Source organism: Osmerus eperlanus, chromosome 27 (assembly GCF_963692335.1).
Source record: "Osmerus eperlanus chromosome 27, fOsmEpe2.1, whole genome shotgun sequence".
In the NCBI taxonomy this organism is placed as follows: domain Eukaryota; kingdom Metazoa; phylum Chordata; class Actinopteri; order Osmeriformes; family Osmeridae; genus Osmerus; species Osmerus eperlanus.
This window is the reverse complement of record NC_085044.1, coordinates 8,727,323-8,744,044: the sequence shown is the minus strand read 5'-3', so window position 1 is coordinate 8,744,044 and position 16,722 is coordinate 8,727,323. Positions and strand designations below refer to the sequence as shown.

General features: G+C 44.6%; 2 protein-coding genes across 8 annotated transcripts; one reads left to right on the top strand and one right to left on the bottom strand.

The window, feature by feature from the left end:
* Positions 1-559: 559 nt before the first annotated feature.
* hnrnph1l (heterogeneous nuclear ribonucleoprotein H1, like) lies at positions 560-6,951 on the bottom strand. Of its 7 annotated transcripts, none has more exons than XM_062453150.1 (11): positions 6,807-6,950; positions 6,141-6,237; positions 5,865-6,020; positions 5,618-5,761; positions 4,904-5,042; positions 3,320-3,516; positions 3,016-3,125; positions 2,646-2,781; positions 2,335-2,418; positions 2,135-2,230; positions 560-1,274 (listed from the first exon to the last, which is right to left on the bottom strand). In XM_062453150.1, the coding sequence occupies exons 2-11, from the start codon at positions 6,223-6,225 to the stop codon at positions 1,177-1,179; spliced, it is 1,245 nt and encodes a 414-aa protein (XP_062309134.1). In that variant the 5' UTR covers positions 6,226-6,237; positions 6,807-6,950; the 3' UTR covers positions 560-1,176. The 7 variants fall into 7 exon arrangements, with proteins under 7 accessions (XP_062309134.1, XP_062309136.1, XP_062309135.1 ...); XM_062453152.1 differs by having other exon boundaries at positions 2,356-2,418; XM_062453151.1 differs by having other exon boundaries at positions 3,329-3,516.
* A 184-nt stretch (positions 6,952-7,135) lies between these two features.
* Positions 7,136-16,576, top strand: zgc:110540 (deoxynucleoside kinase). Its single transcript, XM_062453158.1, has 7 exons — positions 7,136-7,319; positions 7,683-7,798; positions 11,108-11,301; positions 13,452-13,599; positions 14,209-14,324; positions 15,345-15,444; positions 15,726-16,576. The coding sequence occupies exons 1-7, from the start codon at positions 7,232-7,234 to the stop codon at positions 15,750-15,752; spliced, it is 789 nt and encodes a 262-aa protein (XP_062309142.1). The 5' UTR covers positions 7,136-7,231; the 3' UTR covers positions 15,753-16,576.
* Positions 16,577-16,722: the final 146 nt, after the last annotated feature.

Here is a 16,722-nt window from a genome sequence, read left to right as displayed (position 1 = left end):
GCTCAGGTTCTCCGCATCAGCCACATGAGCGCACGGCTTCGATGTGTCGCATTGGCAACATACGGCTCAAGAATCTGGCAAAGATACGCAATTCCCTCTGCTGAGAATCTATATATTTCATAAAGATACTCATGTGGGAATGCTAAAGGGTTTTGTCGGTCTCTAAATGTTCTGGCTCTTCTGAGCGCACCTCTCACTATCAGCGCACCAAGCTCCACAGGATCTTCTATGAACTGTGACGGCATTATCCTCAAGAATGCGTTAATGGGCGGGGCTTTTATACCGGTTGATCTCTGATCTCAATTTAACCTGCTCCCGACCAGGTTAGCCGTTCAGCATGTGTTACCATGGCAATCTACCCCGGTAACAAGTGATCCACCGTCATAGTACAGAAAACCCTGGGTTGAACCTGGTTACCTCGCTAACGCCAAATCTTGATTCGTAGTAAAGGCCCCTGGTCAAAAGGTTGTGCACTACTGTCAATTGTTACTCACTAATGCCATTTTTTTTTTGTATTTTAGCATTGTCAGCATCTGTAAATAAACGAAAATTGACAGAGTTCTGTGAACAAGTTTATTTAGAACACCTGTAAGCAGAATCGAAACGAAGATTGTGGGACAGGGTCATACGACTATTACAACAGATTTTAAAACACTTAACAGTTCGTAGTCAGTCAACCAAAACATCCGTTTATTTAAAAAAATGCCTTTTTCACATGCTCTTTCACATTATAAAAACCCTTCTTCATACCAAGCATACAGAATTTACGGGGCAAAAGAAAAAAAAATAAACAAGAAGCTGAAAATGTTCCCTGACTCTGAAGGAGTCTCACAAACTGACATGATATTTACAAAAAGCACCCCTGGCTTATTCTCCAATCCCCATCCAGTAAATCAGGTGCATGAATTCTACCTGTTTAGAAGTGGGGGAGGGGGTTAATAACCCCTGCTCCCTGTAATGTACTGGATTGACAAACAAAAACAAAACAAGTAACATCAACATAACACACTGACTCCAGTGTCAAAGGTCAGGAAACGTGATCACTCCCCTCTCCTCTCAGACCAACCACAGACTGAGACTGGTAACCTTATCCAAACAGAACATCTTACCCCCTCCCACCAGCCAAAATGCAGTACAGAAGTTGTTTAGCCCCTGTGGCGCCCCCCTTTGTTGCCCCTACATGCCCCACCCCCCTCCCATACTCATGCTGCCGTTCATGCCCACAGAGCCTCTGCTGTTGCCGTAGTAACTGCTGCTCATCCCGCTCTGGTTACCTGACAGGAAAGAGGAATATCAACGTCAGGATCAGCGACACACACACACGCAACAAGAATAGACACGCACAGGTGAAAACTGCAGCAAGAGCGCACTAGTGGCACAAACATTTTTGTAAAATTCTCTACACCAGGGTTTCCCAACGACCAGTCCTCGGACCGGTGCCCGGCTGCAGATCAATGCCCACCGGGCCATGGGTAGCTGAAAATAAAACTTTTAGCTTCCAGAGTTGGCTGTCGCATGATTTCAAGGAATCTGTGAGGAATCTATAGAGGTTATTAACGGGTAATCTGTGTTCGATGCATTCATTACTCTTTAAAATTATACGTACAGTGATGACGATGACGTAGCAATGCGAGCATGATTTTGTACTGTGTGGTACTGTGTGGATAAGCAGAAAAAAATGCTAATAAAAAGCAGACAAATTTGATGAGTCCGGTTCCAGACACAGCTAAAACGTGATTTATTGGCATAGACTACAGTCATTGGAAAGGTTTGACTTAGTTTGCAGCTTTTTTGTAGTCATCACATTCATGTTTTTTTTTTAGCTGACTGGAAAAAGAATAGTTATTTGCAACAATACCCCAACTGGAAGCCTACCTGAGCAAGTTGGCTTAACATGCTACCGGGTCCCAAAAATATTTCAAATATGCCTACCGGTCCATAGTCCAAAAAAGGTTGGGAACCTTTACACATGTTGACGTGTGGGAGTCGGTTATGTGATTATTCAACAGACATCAACGCAGCGATCACAGAGCTGAATGGATGATCACGTGATTCATCACCAGCTCTACAACCGCAACTCCAGTTTTTGGACCACGTGAGGCAAGGGTGACTGGGTGGTAGAGCTGAGACTCACTGTAATCGTTGTAGCCCCCCATGCTGGAGCTGCTGCTGTAGCCTCCAGAGTAGCCCCCGCCCATCTGCTGGCTACCCCCGTACGAAGACTGGTTACCTGGGGAACAAGGAGCACCGTCAGTCACACGCTCACTTCACCAGGAAGGGGAATGCCCTTGGGGGACTGTGTACTTGTGTGTGGATGGGTGGGTGGGGCCTCACCCATGGACCCCATCATCTGACCTCCGTAGCCACCGTTGCTGCCTCCCGATGTCGAGTTGAGGAACAGCTCCACGTAGCGGTGCTCTGGAGGGAGAGAAGAGGTGAGGTCAAACAGGTGCTAGGGGCCATGCTATAGAGCTCCATACTGACCTGCTCTGAGGGAAGGGGGGACAGAGACAGGGAGACGGACAGACAGAGGCTGACAGACAGAGGCAGACAGACAGACGGACGGAGACAGACGGAGACAGACGGAGACAAACAAAGGGAGACAGAGTAGAGAGAAAGTGTCGGGGCAGACGTTTAGGACTCACGCATGTTGGCCTTGTCTTTAGACATGGCGGCCACGGCGTCCTCGTGGGTGGCGAACTCCACATCTGCCTCCCCCGTCACCCTGCCGTCCGGCCCCACCTCAATGTGCACACGCACCGGGTTCAGAGGAGAGAAGAACTATGCACACACACAGTCAGGAGTATGTCTGGACAATCCCAGATTGATATTACATTGACTGAAGCATCTATAGAATGTAGATGAGTAATAATTATTATTTAGCAGACACTTGTATCCAAAGCGATGCACAATACAGGGGGGGGGATCTGAGCCTGCACCCTTTAAAATCAAATGCTCTACCGCTGAGCTACAGTGTGTGCGTGCGCGCGCGTGCGTGGGGGGGGCAGGACTCACGCTGTAGATGTCGGTCTCTGTGGCGCGGTATGGCAGACCCCTCATGTGAACACAGTGGCCTGTCGTGCTCTGGAAGCTGGAGCCCCCGTCGCCATAGCGATCAGAGCCCCCTGGGGACCAGACAGACACGTCAGAGAGATGGAGGGGGAAAGAGATGGATGGAGGGGGGAAGAGAAACAGCAAGAGAGATGGAGACAGAGGGAGGGACAGGCAAAGAGAGGGAGGGGGAGAGGCAGATGGAGAGAGGAGACACAGAAAGTCACCCAGGGGAGGAGACCGATCACGGCGGGCTGTCTATCCTCACCATTCTCACCTCCTCCGTAGCCACCCCGGCGCATACGATCGAACGAGCCTCCGCGGCCCCCCATGCCGTTGTAGCCGCGGCCCCCGCCGCCCCCGGGCCGGTCGTAGGGCCCCGGGCGCTGCATGCCCATGGGCTTCCTGGGGGGCTCGTAGTTGGTCCTGACCTCCGCACGGCTGCTCTTGAATATCTCTATGTACCTACAGGCACACACACACGCATCAGACAGGGCCCCGGTATGGCGGGGGTAGACCACTACGGGGGTGTGTGTCTGTGATGGAGATATGGGCAGGGCTAAGGACAGCTATGACTGTAGCATGGGGGTCCTACAGCCATGCATGGCCATCTGAGTTTCTGCTAGCCTGGCTAAGTGCTGCCTCGTGGTCATGATGGTAGCTGGGACTGGGAGAGCTCAGACGGGCCCAACTGCTTGGAGGTTACAGAGCCCCAGGTGTGCTAGGACAACGTGGCCGTAGCTAAGACAACTACACTAAACTATCCAGGCACATACACAGTGCAGGACTCGTGAACAACTTGATTTGTGTGGAGGTTATACTGAGAGGAGCCAGAGATGGGCTGGTTAGGGGGGGCAATGTTGAGCCCAGCCAGAGAGCTTTCCTTGGGTCAGCCAGGCAGACACAGGGGCAGGCAGCTGGTTCCATGGTCCAAGGAAGACTGGTTCTGGGGCTCCTCTATGACAGCCTGCTGGGGTGTAGTGCTGAGAGATGTCTGGCATTATGGTACCTCCACACTACGGACACTGCTTTTTGCCTTCCACAGGGAATTTATATAAATAGATGCCCGATTTGCAAAATGTAAGTGCTTGTTTTAGGCGGAATAATGTACAATAGTGTCTGTAAAAGAAACAAATCTGATCATTTCGGTTATGAAGTTCATAGGATTTTCCAGACCTCTTTGGACAAGAAGTATACCCATAGCTTCCTTTTACAACCAGAAAGTCCCTCAGCACTACTGCCCACTAAAAGAGATATCTGAGGACTCTACCAGGGCTGAAGGCCACGATGATCTGATGTGTGCTAGCTGCATGTACGATGCATGTCCTGGTAGCACGTGTTAGCTACATGTATAATGCGTGTCCTGGTAGTGTGTTTGCTACATGTCTGATGTGTGTCCTGGTAGCTTGTGCCATCTACATGTGAAGCGTGTTCTGGTAGTGTGTGCTGTCGTGTTCCAGTCGTGTGTGCTGGCTACATGTATGATGCATGTCCTGGTAGTGCACGCTAATTACATGTATGATGCATGTCCTGGAAGCGTGTGCTAGCTACATGTATGATGCATGTCCTGGTAGTGTGCGCTAGCTACATGTATGATGCATGTCCTGGTAGTGTGCGCTAGCTACATGTATGATGCATGTCCTGGTAGTGTGCGCTAGCTACATGTATGATGCATGTCCTGGTAGCATGTACAGAGATGGTCAGAGCCTGGCAAACAGTTACCACAGTAACAGACCAGACACTGGTTTTGTGATCATTTGAACGTGGTGAATCAATCAAATCATAAAATCAATCAATCAGTACCAATGATATCTGAAAAGCAGCTTGAAGCCAGCCAACCATCCATCCCCACCTGTGCCCTATTCTTTCCTTGTGTTTCTTTAGAGCCTTTTCAGCTATATCCTGTGAAGCAAACTGCACGAAGGCCTCCCCCGTACTCCTCCCCTGGAAGTCCACCGGCAATGTTATCCCATTTGGCACGATTTCCAACCCTTCAACCCAAGGACAGATAACCCCAGCGGGGGACACATTAAATCACATTCCCACATGATGTCACTTCACGTTACAAACACTCCACTCTTCTCTTAAAAAAATAAATTAAAAAGGTTAAAATTTTTTTTTTTTTTTAAACAACAGGTCAAGAGCACGTTTTATAAACAGCGTACCAGAAAAAAGTGTGTCGAATGTTTTATTTATTTACTGATGTGGGAATATATCATGATTTTATGAAGATATAGAAGCATTAAAGATGCGTAACTGGGTATCTTACGGTAAACCGAGTCAAAAATGTTTAGATCGAGTCAAATATAAAAAGTTGGTCTGAATGTTGAACCGATTACCCATTTGTCGATCTGGGTTCCAACAATATTTACAGTTAGAAATAGGATAACTGTTAGCCATCCCTCATAATCAAGAGTTCACAGATAATATACCCTGATACTATTCAAGAGTGGTCTGTGTTGACCTCTCCACCCTACGAACCTGTGTGTCTACATCTGCTTACAGCAGGGTGGTGTTGAGGAGGAGAGCAAAGGAGCATGGTGAGGAGGAAGGTGGGAGAGCTTACCTGAGAAGAACTGGACGATCTCCTCCTTGCTGCAGCCAAAGGGCAAGCCTCGCAGGCGGACCAGGCCGTCCCCCTCTGTCTCTGGGCAGTTGGGGCCTGTGTGCTTCATCACCCAGTCCATCTCCACGTTGTTGGACTTGAAGACTGTCACAGCAAATATGGGATTTTTTTTATAAAAACCACAACAACAAAGTGTGTAGGACAAACTTAAAACATGCCCTTCCCTCCCACACAAAGTGACCTGTACCTTCCACATATCTGTGTCCCAGGGTCTCTCTGTCCTTCTTAACTGCGATCTTCAGGTCTTCCTCGGTCTCCAGCTCCACAAAGGCCTCCCCGCTTGGCCGCCCCTCCCGTGTGTAGGTGAAGTGGATGCTTGTCCCATTGTTCGCAACTTTACAATCTGGAGAACCGAGAGCATTGAACGGTTTACTGCAACTACATCTGAATAGATAGCAATTTCGCAACAAGCCCTCGGCCCGGGCCTCGTGTGCTGTGGAGTTTGGAAGCCCGATCAACCCACCTGAGAAAAACCGTGACACCTCGTCTACGGCGCAGGACCACGGCAGGCCGCGCACTCTCACCACGTATCCTTCACCGTCAGCCATGGTCGGTCAGCCCTAACACACACACACACGCTGGTAAGATGGGTTTTTAACAAAAAATAGGTGCCTTCTGAGGCTCTAAGGCTATATTTCAACATTTGTGGAACACAAACTGGACAGTTCATTATCACGTTTTTGGCGGAACAAAAAAGGCGTGCGTAAAAGCAATGAGGTCTGGCTAACGCAACCAAACCAGGCGCCATTTCAGAGTCTACGCATACAGCTAACTAAGCTAGCTAGCTAGCTAGTAAAACAATCAGATCAAATTAATATCCATACAAATCAATTTGAAGTTAAACTGCCAAATTAGAATTAATAAAACCGCACTGATATTTGTTGACTTTCTAATATGTCTCATTCATTGTTTGTCTGAAACGAATAAGACAGCAGCTGGCTGGCTATCCTGACAAAGCATAGCCGCACGCAGACAAAGGCGCAGGCCTCTCCTGAATACATTACTTAAGACAAAAGAGGTTTGGCTAAAAAACATAAATTAGTGTGTGTATTTATTGGATTATGCATCTTTACAATAGCATACCCCACCAAATTGAATATAACCAAATTGCTTTAAAATATAGAATTACCTTTATTTTTCCTTCTCAAATAATCACGTATTCGGCGTGGTTGCTCACGAATTTGTTCCCCCAGGCCGGTTCTTAAAAGTGCATGCGCAATGGCGCACTTTAGCTGTAGGGTTGCCAAGTTTCTTTACACGGTTTAGCTACGGAGGTGCCTAAAACCCCATTATGCAATATTTAAAAATTTAAGAAGTCTGTATTTCACCGATGTTTTAAAACAAATGATACAATATCATATCAATTATTTATAAGGCTAAAATCAGGACATTAAAACCGTTTTTACGACTATAGGTTTAAATATAAAATAACAGAGGGGTGTTCTTGAAAACATGGCAACCCGAGGTATAGTCCTGCCCTCGGAAAAAAACAGTGCAAGTTGAATTTCTGATCTCGCGTGCCTCTTTCAGATATTTGTCTAACTGTCCGTCAGAATGGCAACCCCCCCTAAAAGAGTATGTTCAAGCTTAAACAACAGCTTTGAGAAGAGAACCAAGAAAATAGCAATTGAAGGAAATATTGGTGAGTTTCTAAACTTCACAACCATCTGTCTTGTGTCCTATCTAAAGTTGACCAACAAGTTGATCGATATACAAGAAACAGTTCATGTTAACAACAATTAACAACTAACGTTAATGTTATCTAGCTGGCTGACCTCTCCTTCATAGTTGTGTGTGTAGGTGCTTCTGGAAGGTGTCAAACTTCATCTGCTAATTTCCCTCCATATCAGCGTTGGCGCCAAATCTGTTGTAACCATGTATTTCCGACAGCTGCACTGACAACAACCCAAGTGCTTTGATTACTTGTCATTTGTCAGTTTTTAAATAAACTATTGGGAAAATCTATACACCTAAAAGCATGAATGTACATTTGTGTGTATTTTAGCTGCGGGAAAGTCAACCTTCGTGCGGCTGTTAGAGAAAGCCTCCGAGGAGTGGGGGGTGATTCCGGAGCCGATTGGAAAATGGTGCAACGTTCTGAATACCGAAAACGATTACGAGGTACTAAACTCTGCATCATGCAGACCCTTGTACTGAAGACAGCATATATTTTGGTGTGCTCAAGCCTTCGGCGAGAGCACAACCTTTGTTCTCTCACATATATATTTATTTATTTATTGTGAGAATGCTGTTAAGCATTCTCACTATTGCTTTTCAACTTCTCAGTCCGTTTTTTGGCCTTTAACTCGTTCTGCATACTTTAACCGATTCCTACAACTTTTGTATCAAAACGTTCAGCTCCTTCAGGAGATGATGGCTATGACTTTTGGTATTTCTCACTTTTATACTTTTTAAGACATTAAGGTTTTTGTGCAAATTATTCTCCCATTAAAAGTAATGGTAAATCCTTTCAAATCATTAAAAAGCTTCCTCCTCTTTCAAACGTAACTACTTCAGCTTACTTTCAGCTAGAGACACCATTCAACCTTTAAAATGTTCACAAGACATTCAGCTATTCCCAAATGATTCAGCTTTTTCAAATGTTCAGCCAATTTTGAATTATGACAGTTTGAAATACATTAAAACGTTTGCTCCTTCTTGATTTTTATGAATGAGCAGCTTGCTGCTTTTTTTCTGATATTCAACTAATTTGTCAAACAAATTCCTCTAACGTTCATATAGTTTAACTTACAGAAACAAGTTATACCTTAAAATGTAGGAAAAATTGTCCTCTTTCAGCCAATGTAACTACTAAAGAGCTCACATTTACAGATTTTCAGCTATGAGCCTTGAAGCGAGATCAGCCTTTCAAATTCTCTCACTAACTTCAATGGAGAGGTGAGTAAAATCAGTCAGAGAAAGCAAGAAGGAACAAGATTTTGAAACTGCCGATAGAGTCGTATTTCTGACCGCACAGACATATAAAGGACATCTCTGGTTTCGGCAGAGTCTTGGGTCTCGGAAAATATCCTTATATTTTGGATTGGACGTACAGTTTTGCGTCTAGGTTATCTTGTTTGAGGTGTGGATTCTAGCTACATTTCTCTTATTCTCTGCCCTCAGCGCGTTAGCAATCATAGCTGCACCATCACCGTAACGACAGACACGCACCACTCAGTCGCTCACACAGGTGATTGGTACGTTTACTTGACCATGAGAAACACGATTACTAGCAATTGTCGGTTTATGCCAATAATACGATTACTCGTTTACATGTGTAATGAGTTATGCGATTACTCAATAAACGCGTCTACATGATTCTTTTTTATTAATCGTTGTATGCTCCACGGACAAAACTTGCACCATCATCCTTCTGCAACAAAGTGTCGCCGTGTCTTCCTGTATCGGCTCTACTGCTGTATGTTTCATTCCATCAACACATTGAATCCTACTAAGAAAGCCGAGTAAACGCACTCAATGGTAGGCTACATCTGCTACTGCTATTACTATCCCAACTATAATTTCAGCTGTTAAAACGATAATATTCTTGTTCCGACTAGCTAGCCTACTTCTTCTGTTTAACAGTTCAGCTTTCAGCTTCTCCCGCATTGTAGGCTATTTTAGCTCTTAGCTTTGTTAAGATGATGCAGATGATGCAGTTCAGCTTCCACACTGCCTCTTTTGTGTCACTCACACATTTTTGAAATTCATTTCAGCTTGCGGGTATTTTCTCATTTCTCACTTTTATACTTTTTAAAATATAAAGGTTTTTGTGCAAATTATTCTCCCTTTAAAAGTAATGGTAAATCCTTTCAAATCATTGTTGGAATGCTGCTCCAGCCCCTTTCAAAAATACCTTTCGGTTGCTTTGAAGCTTCAGCTTATAACTTTCTACTAAATTTTCACTATTTTCAGCTTTTTTAGCATGGTCAGCTATCCCCATTCAGGTTTTCAGCATTCTCACTGCCGTTTCGCAGGAACAGCCTTTTCTAGTTATTGTTTATTTTCGCCCCCCTAAGGATCAGTCAATATTTGGACTACATACACAACGGCGGTGTCAAAAGGTTCGTCTTGGTAGCGTTTGCGTTGGTTGTATTTTTATTTACGTTCCGTTGCATGGTTTAAGTAGAAATTGCGTTTTTGTGGTGAAAAGTGAAGCTAACGGTGGCTAATTTGCTAGCCACAGTCACTGACGTTACTAACGTCACTAACGTCACGAAAACACGCGTGACTACCTGTAGCAGAACATTCGTTTCGCATCTGTTAACTTGGGGGATAGCTAGGCTAACTATAGCTTTACTGCAAGGCAGCTGCAGGAACGCCACAAGCAAAGAGGCCAGGGTGATAACTATTTACTCATTTTACTTTGATGTGAAACACAATTATGAAATGTAATGTACAATATTAGCTGATATTATTAAGGAAGTAGGCCCACATCTACTTTTGGAAACGGTAGTCTACTATTTCACTGAAGCATTAGCATCATGACATTAGCCTCTGTTGCCCGGGCAACACATACTACAGTGGTCTATGATGCATCTGTTTTCAATCTTTAAAATAAACATTCCTCACAAATACATTGAATTTGAATATGTCGCATTTTGCGTTGTTACTGACAATGATCGCTACCAGTGAGCTTTTTATGAATGAGCGATTTTCCACTAAATAAATGTCAAGCTTATTTACGTTTTGGGGGGCATATTTTCAGTTAGCAGATGGGACTGTCTGAATCGCGATTCCATCTTCTACTGCCGGGTAACAAAGTAGAATAATCTTCAAAGGGGGTTCTTTATTAATGAATGAATGCAATGAGTAGGCTACATGCCTGAAAATATCACGAGAAGGGAAAAACTTAAAATGACGTTTAAGTCATAGAGATTAGGTCCATTTTTACACCGGTCTGCCAAATTTATTCGTTTTGATTCAACGATGAGGCTGCCTCTTGCAGGGGAAATGAGAAGACTTCTTTTTCATTCTACACTTCACTCGTATTTTCAGTTGAAAATGAGCAGCAAAAAAAATGCTTTTAAATCTATTTAATCTTTATAAATAATAAGTATGCATTTTCATATAAAATATACAGAAATCAGTTGTAAAAATGTCATTCAAAAACGGACCCCTGTGCAACCGACGCAAGCAAGCACACCCTACAATTTCCCTAGAAATTGTACCCTCTAGTTTTTTTATTGATTCTGCATCACTATGCATATAGTCTGTGTGTATGAATGCTGTGTTCATGTATGCAGTGTGTGTGGTGTGCGTGTGTATGTCTGCTGTGCGTGTGTATGCCTGTTGTGTGTGTCTAGTGCGTACGTGTGTCTGGTCTGTGTGCGCCTGGTGTGTGTGTATGTGTCTGGTGCATGTGTATGTCTGGTGTGTGTATGCTCGAGACCCAGCCCCTGACCACCATGTCTTCCTCATCTCCCTCAGGAGCTGAGCACCTCTCAGAAGAGCGGAGGCAACTTGCTCCAGATGCTGTACGACAAGCCCAGCCGCTGGTCCTACACCTTCCAGAGCTACGCCTGCCTCAGCCGGGTCCGCTCCCAACTGCAGGCCCCCTCCTCCAAGCTGCTCCAGGCGGAGAGCCCCGTGCAGTTCTTTGAACGCTCCGTCTACAGCGACAGGTGCGGTCAAGTCCGGCATTGCTGCTCCCATCACCGTACATCACTCTGCAGCTACCTGAGCTGTAGCTGTCACTGCTCTCACTGTTACTCTAGCACGTGTTTGTGTGTGTATATATATATATATATATATATATATATATATATATATATATATATTACAGTTAGGTCCATAAATATTTGGAGAGTGACACCATTGTCATAATTTTGGCTTTGTATGCCACCACAATGGATTTAAATCGAATCGGCAACCTTCCGATTACTAGCCCGATTCCCTAACCGCTCAGCCACCTGGCTCCCTATTTTTACTGCTGTCTTCAGTTGTTGTTTGTTTGTGGGTCTTTCTGCCTGAAGTTTTGTCTTCAGCAAGTGAAATGCATGCTTGATCGGGTTGAGATCTGGTGATTGACTTGGCCAATGCAGAATATTCCACTTCTTTGCCTTAAAAAAAACTCCTGGGTGTTTTGGGTCATTGTCCATCTGTAAAGTGAAGTCATCCAGTCAACCTTGCTGAATCTCTGCATACAATATATCTCCATACACCAGGCCGCGTTCTAGCCCACTTTAGCAGGGGGGGTGCTGTTTTACTTGCATTAAGACATTTTTTGGGGGCAAAGAAAAGTTTTTTTATTTGATTTTTTATACGTTTTAGCAGTTCAAAGCTTCAATTTGGTGCAATCTGAGGGAAACTTTGATCTGCTAAAACCAGCGAGGCCACCAGAGCAAGCTAGCAAATGGATTTTAAAACAAAAAATGTCAAATGCAACTCTTTTCTCCTTGTTTCGTTCAAAGACTCAAAACACAATTTAGCTAGCTAACCACCAGATGTGACAAGAAGCTGTCAACTGTCCAGAAACTTCGCAGCGCACCTCTCTCACTGCGGTCCTTGACTTTTATAACACCCAACTAACCAATCAGCATTTCGTAAAAGTGTTATTTTTAACAAGACATTTATATGATTGGCTGAGCCAAAATACAGTGGGAAAAAAATAAACAAAGGAAACAAAATCAATTGTTTTCCCCTTCATTTTGGTAAGTGTGCACAAGGAACATCTGGGGGGCAGTGTCCCCCTCAGCCCCCCTTGAAGTCTTCTCTTTATGGTAGACTTGGATAATGATATGCCTACATCCTGGAGAGTGTTCTTCACTTGGCTGGATGTTGTGAAGGGTTTTTTCTTCACAATGGAAAGGATCCTGCGATCATTTGCGATCTGCGATCATCACCTGCCAAAGCAATTTCCTTGTCTGTGCAAACTTTCATGGCGAATAAATCCCATTCTGATTCTGATTCTGATCATCCACCACTGTTGCCTTACTTGGACGTCCAGGCCTTTTTAATTGCCAAGCACACCAGTGCATTCTTTTTCTCAGAATGTACCAAACTGTAGATTTGGCCACTCCTAATGTTCCTGCAATCTCTCTGAAGGATTTGTATTTTTTTAGCAGCCTAATGATGGCCTGTTTTACTTGCATTAAGTGCTCCTTCGACCGCATGTTGTGATTTCACAGCAACAGCTTCCAAATGGAAATACCACACCTGGAATCAACTCCAGACCTTTTACCTGCTTAATTTATTAAGAAATAACAAAGAAAAGCCCACACCTGTCCATGAAACAGCTTGTGTGTCAATTGTCCGATTACTTTTGGTCCCTTGAAAAACGGGGCTAGAGCTGTAATTCATAAACCCTCCAATTTAGATATGAATACCCTCAAATTGAAGCTGAGAGACTGCACTTGAAGCCCATTTTCATTATAATAAAAAAGAACATTAATTGTGTAACTGTCCAAATATTTATGGACCTAACTGTATACTTACAGTATATAAATACAGTATATTATTTATTTTAGATTTTGCTAGTTTTTAAAGATTAAATCACATACTACGAGTGTGTGTACACACTGTGTCAAGCCACAGAGACTCAGGGATGAGACCCCAGAACCCACCAAAATCAAAATAGAATATAAAACTTTATTGTCCATCCAGGATAGAGTTTTCTTTATTTGGCATTGCCTTCCATTAAAAAGACAGACATACAGTATATTGTCCATACACTAAATAAATTATGTTCATTCTGTATATTCACTAACACCTTAAAAGACACAAAATGATCAAATATATCATGTCTGTTGGTGGCTACCTCTTGTCTCCATAGGTATGTGTTTGCCTCCAACCTGTTTGAGTGTGGGGACCTGAATGAGACAGAGTGGGCCGTCTACCAGGACTGGCATAGCTGGCTGCTGGCCCAGTTTGAGAGCCAGATCGAGCTGGATGCCATGATCTACCTGAGGGCGGACCCCCAGGTGAGCCCCCTGCAGGGAGCCCTGTCCCCGGAGGGTATACGTCCAGGTTGAGACCACGAGAATGTTCTGATTTCAGTGGGACCCTAAGTCGGCTAAACGCTAACTGTTGCTTCTTAAAATATGTGATTGATCTTAAAACCTAGTTATCACAATTCATTATAGAAAGGTTTTTATTCTAGTGAAGTTATAAATGATGACAACCAGTGATGTTGATCGTTTGCCAGAGCTGGCACCATGTTAGTGTGCATGAGCAGTTTACCGCCGCATAATATGCAAAGGCTCATGAGTAATCAGTCGACTTGTCTCCTTGATGTATCGTTCCCATCACTGTCCTGAGTCAGACCTTCTGGACCTCCTTCCCTGTCATGCACTTGTGGAGAACTGTCTAGATGCAGTGCCTCAGTTAAAGCTGCTATCTTGCTTTGACCTCTCGAATACCACATAACATTTGCCAATATGCCAATTAGCCTTGTGCTTGACTTCTGTCTCTCCGTTGTCTCAATTGTGTGTCTGTGTGCTTGCACATGTGTGTGTACCTGTATGCGTGCGTTTGTGTGGGCGTGTGTCTCTGTACACGTGTGTGCGTGCGTGTCTGTACACATGTATCAGAGGTGCATGCAGAGGCTGCACCTGCGAGGACGAGAAGAGGAGCAGGGGATTCCATTGGAATACCTGGAGCAGCTCCACTACAAACACGAGTGCTGGCTCCACCATCGCACCACACAGTACGTATCCCCAGTGTCTTCACAGTAAGAGTCTGTCTCCACACAGTAATAATCTCTTTCTCCACAGTAATAGTTCCTGTCTCCACAGTAATAGTCCCTGTCTCCACAGTAATAGTCCCTGTCTCCACACAGTAAGGGTCCCTGTCTCCACAGTAATAGTCCCTGTCTCCACAGTAATAGTCCCTGTCTCCACAGTAATAGTCCCTGTCTCCACACAGTAAGGGTCCCTGTTTCCTCAGTAAGAGCCTGTGTCTCCACAGTAATGGTCCCTGTCTCCTCAGTAAGAGTCTGTGTCTCCATAGTAATAGTCCCTGTCTCCAGAGTAATAGTCCCTGTTTCCACAGTAATAGTCCCTGTCTCCACACAGTAAGGGTCCCTGTCTCCACAGGAATAGTCCCTGTCTCCACACAGTAAGGGTCCCTGTCCACACTGTAACTCCCTGTCTCCACAGTAAGAGTATCTTACTCCACACAGTAAGAGTCCCTGTATACACAGTAAGAGCCCCTGTCTCCTCAGTAAGAGCCCCTGTCTCCACAGTAAGGGTCCCTGTCTCCTCAGTAATAGTCCCTGTCTCCTCAGTAATAGTCCCTGTCTCCTCAGTAATAGTCCCTGTCTCCACAGTAATAGTCCCTTTCTCCACACAGTAAGACTCACTGTCTCCACAGTAATAGATCCTGAAGCTGCTTCTGCTGTTACAGCTATCATGTACGGAACATTTCATGTGTGGGAGGTTGCACTGAACTGGTCTTTCACCCAGGTAGTCAGGACTGGCTCCTTGGTTAGTGTGACACTGGAGCAGCTAACATGCTACCTCCTCTCTCTGGGTCTATGTCCAGGGTGGAGCAGCTAACATGCTACCTCCTCTCTCTGGATCTGTGTCCAGGTTGGAGCAGATAACATGCTACTTCCTCTCTCTGGATCTGTGTCCAGGGTGGAGCAGCTAACATGCTACCTCCTCTCTCTGGGTCTGTGTCCAGGGTGGAACAGCTAACATGTTGCCTCCCCCGTCTGTCTCCCCAGGGTGGACTTTGAGTACCTGAAGGACATCCCCATCCTGATCCTGGATGTGAACGAGGACTTCAAGAACGATCACATCAAGCAGGAGGCTACCATAGATAAGGTTAGTGGTGGAGGAGGTGGAGGAAGAAGGGGGGGGGGTGGAGGCGGGAAGAGGTTGAAGAGTAGAGAAATAGGAGTGTGAGGGAGGGGAGAGGGAGAGGAGTGTGAAAGTGAGGGAGGTTGGTGGTGAAAGAGGAAGGTGGGGCAGGAGCAGGGTTGACGTCCAAACGTATAAATGACCAAGGGAGGCCCCAGGTTATTCACTCCATAACCAGCATGTACCAGCTCCTGCTGGGTTGTCAGGTACTCACCACCATGTTGTTTTCCTGTGTCTGTTCACAGGTCAAGGAGTTCCTGAGTACTTTGTGACCTGGGGCAAAGAGACACTATCAAACCCAGTGAGAACGCCACCTCCATCTTCACCTCCACCCAATGAGACTGTTCCATCTTCACCTCCACCTAAAAATAACCCTCCATCTTCACCTCCACCCAATGAGACTGTTCCATCTTCACCTCCACCTAATAATAACCCTCCATCTTCACCTCCACCCAATCAGACCGCTCCATCTTCACCTCCATACAATGAGACAACACCACCTCATCTGTTGACATGCTGACCTAACTAAACCTCTGGTTGACAACTGTCACAAAACACGTGATGAAGCTCCCTATCACCACTCTATTAACACCCTTTTCCCCTTTGGCCATCACATCTTGTTACATAGACTATCCCACATTCCAACCTTACAGCACAACCTTGTCTCTCCTCTCAGACTACCTCCCTCACCCTCCATAAATGTGGAGCAAACTGCGTTCGCAGGTCTACTTGAAGTAAAGTAATTTTAGTGAAATGTCAGGTTTAAGTGGGGGATTGCAAGTTGATGTTTCCTGACTAGTTATTATAACATGACATTGTATATGTTATCAATAGAGGTTGGAATTGTACTTATTCTAGACTTTTAAAATATAAACATGAAATGTGTTTTATTTTAGAAATTTGTTTTTCGGCTGGGATACAGATTTTTTTTAAATGTAAGCCCAATTTTTTTTTTTTTTTTTTGTACAGAATTTAATAGTTATGATCTTGTGGGAATGTATGACATGTTCACAGACTGTGTCCAGAGCAGAAAAACAATGCTTGATATTGAGTCCTGAAAATCACTGTTGAACAATAAACCATGGTATTTCATAAATCAGAATCAGAATTCGGTTTATTCGCCATGTATGTTATACAAACACGGAATTTACTGTGGCAGGGAGGTGCAAACACTAAACATATACAAATCTTAAATTAGGTAAAGGTAGAGAAGTTATACATACTGTACAGAAGGTACAGAAC

Coding starts and splice junctions, on each gene's coding strand:
- zgc:110540 (XM_062453158.1), top strand. CDS start 7,232: ATGGCAACCCCCCCTAAAAGAGTATGTTCAAGCTTAAACAACAGCTTT. Junction 7,320..7,682: donor AGCAATTGAAGGAAATATTG/GTGAGTTTCTAA, acceptor TGTGTATTTTAG/CTGCGGGAAAGTCAACCTTC. Junction 13,600..14,208: donor ACCTGAGGGCGGACCCCCAG/GTGAGCCCCCTG, acceptor CACATGTATCAG/AGGTGCATGCAGAGGCTGCA.
- hnrnph1l (XM_062453150.1), bottom strand. CDS start 6,225: ATGGCTGACGGTGAAGGATACGTGGTGAGAGTGCGCGGCCTGCCGTGG. Junction 5,043..5,617: donor GATCGTCCAGTTCTTCTCAG/GTAAGCTCTCCC, acceptor CTTGGGTTGAAG/GGTTGGAAATCGTGCCAAAT. Junction 3,126..3,319: donor CTACGGAGGAGGTGAGAATG/GTGAGGATAGAC, acceptor TCTGGTCCCCAG/GGGGCTCTGATCGCTATGGC.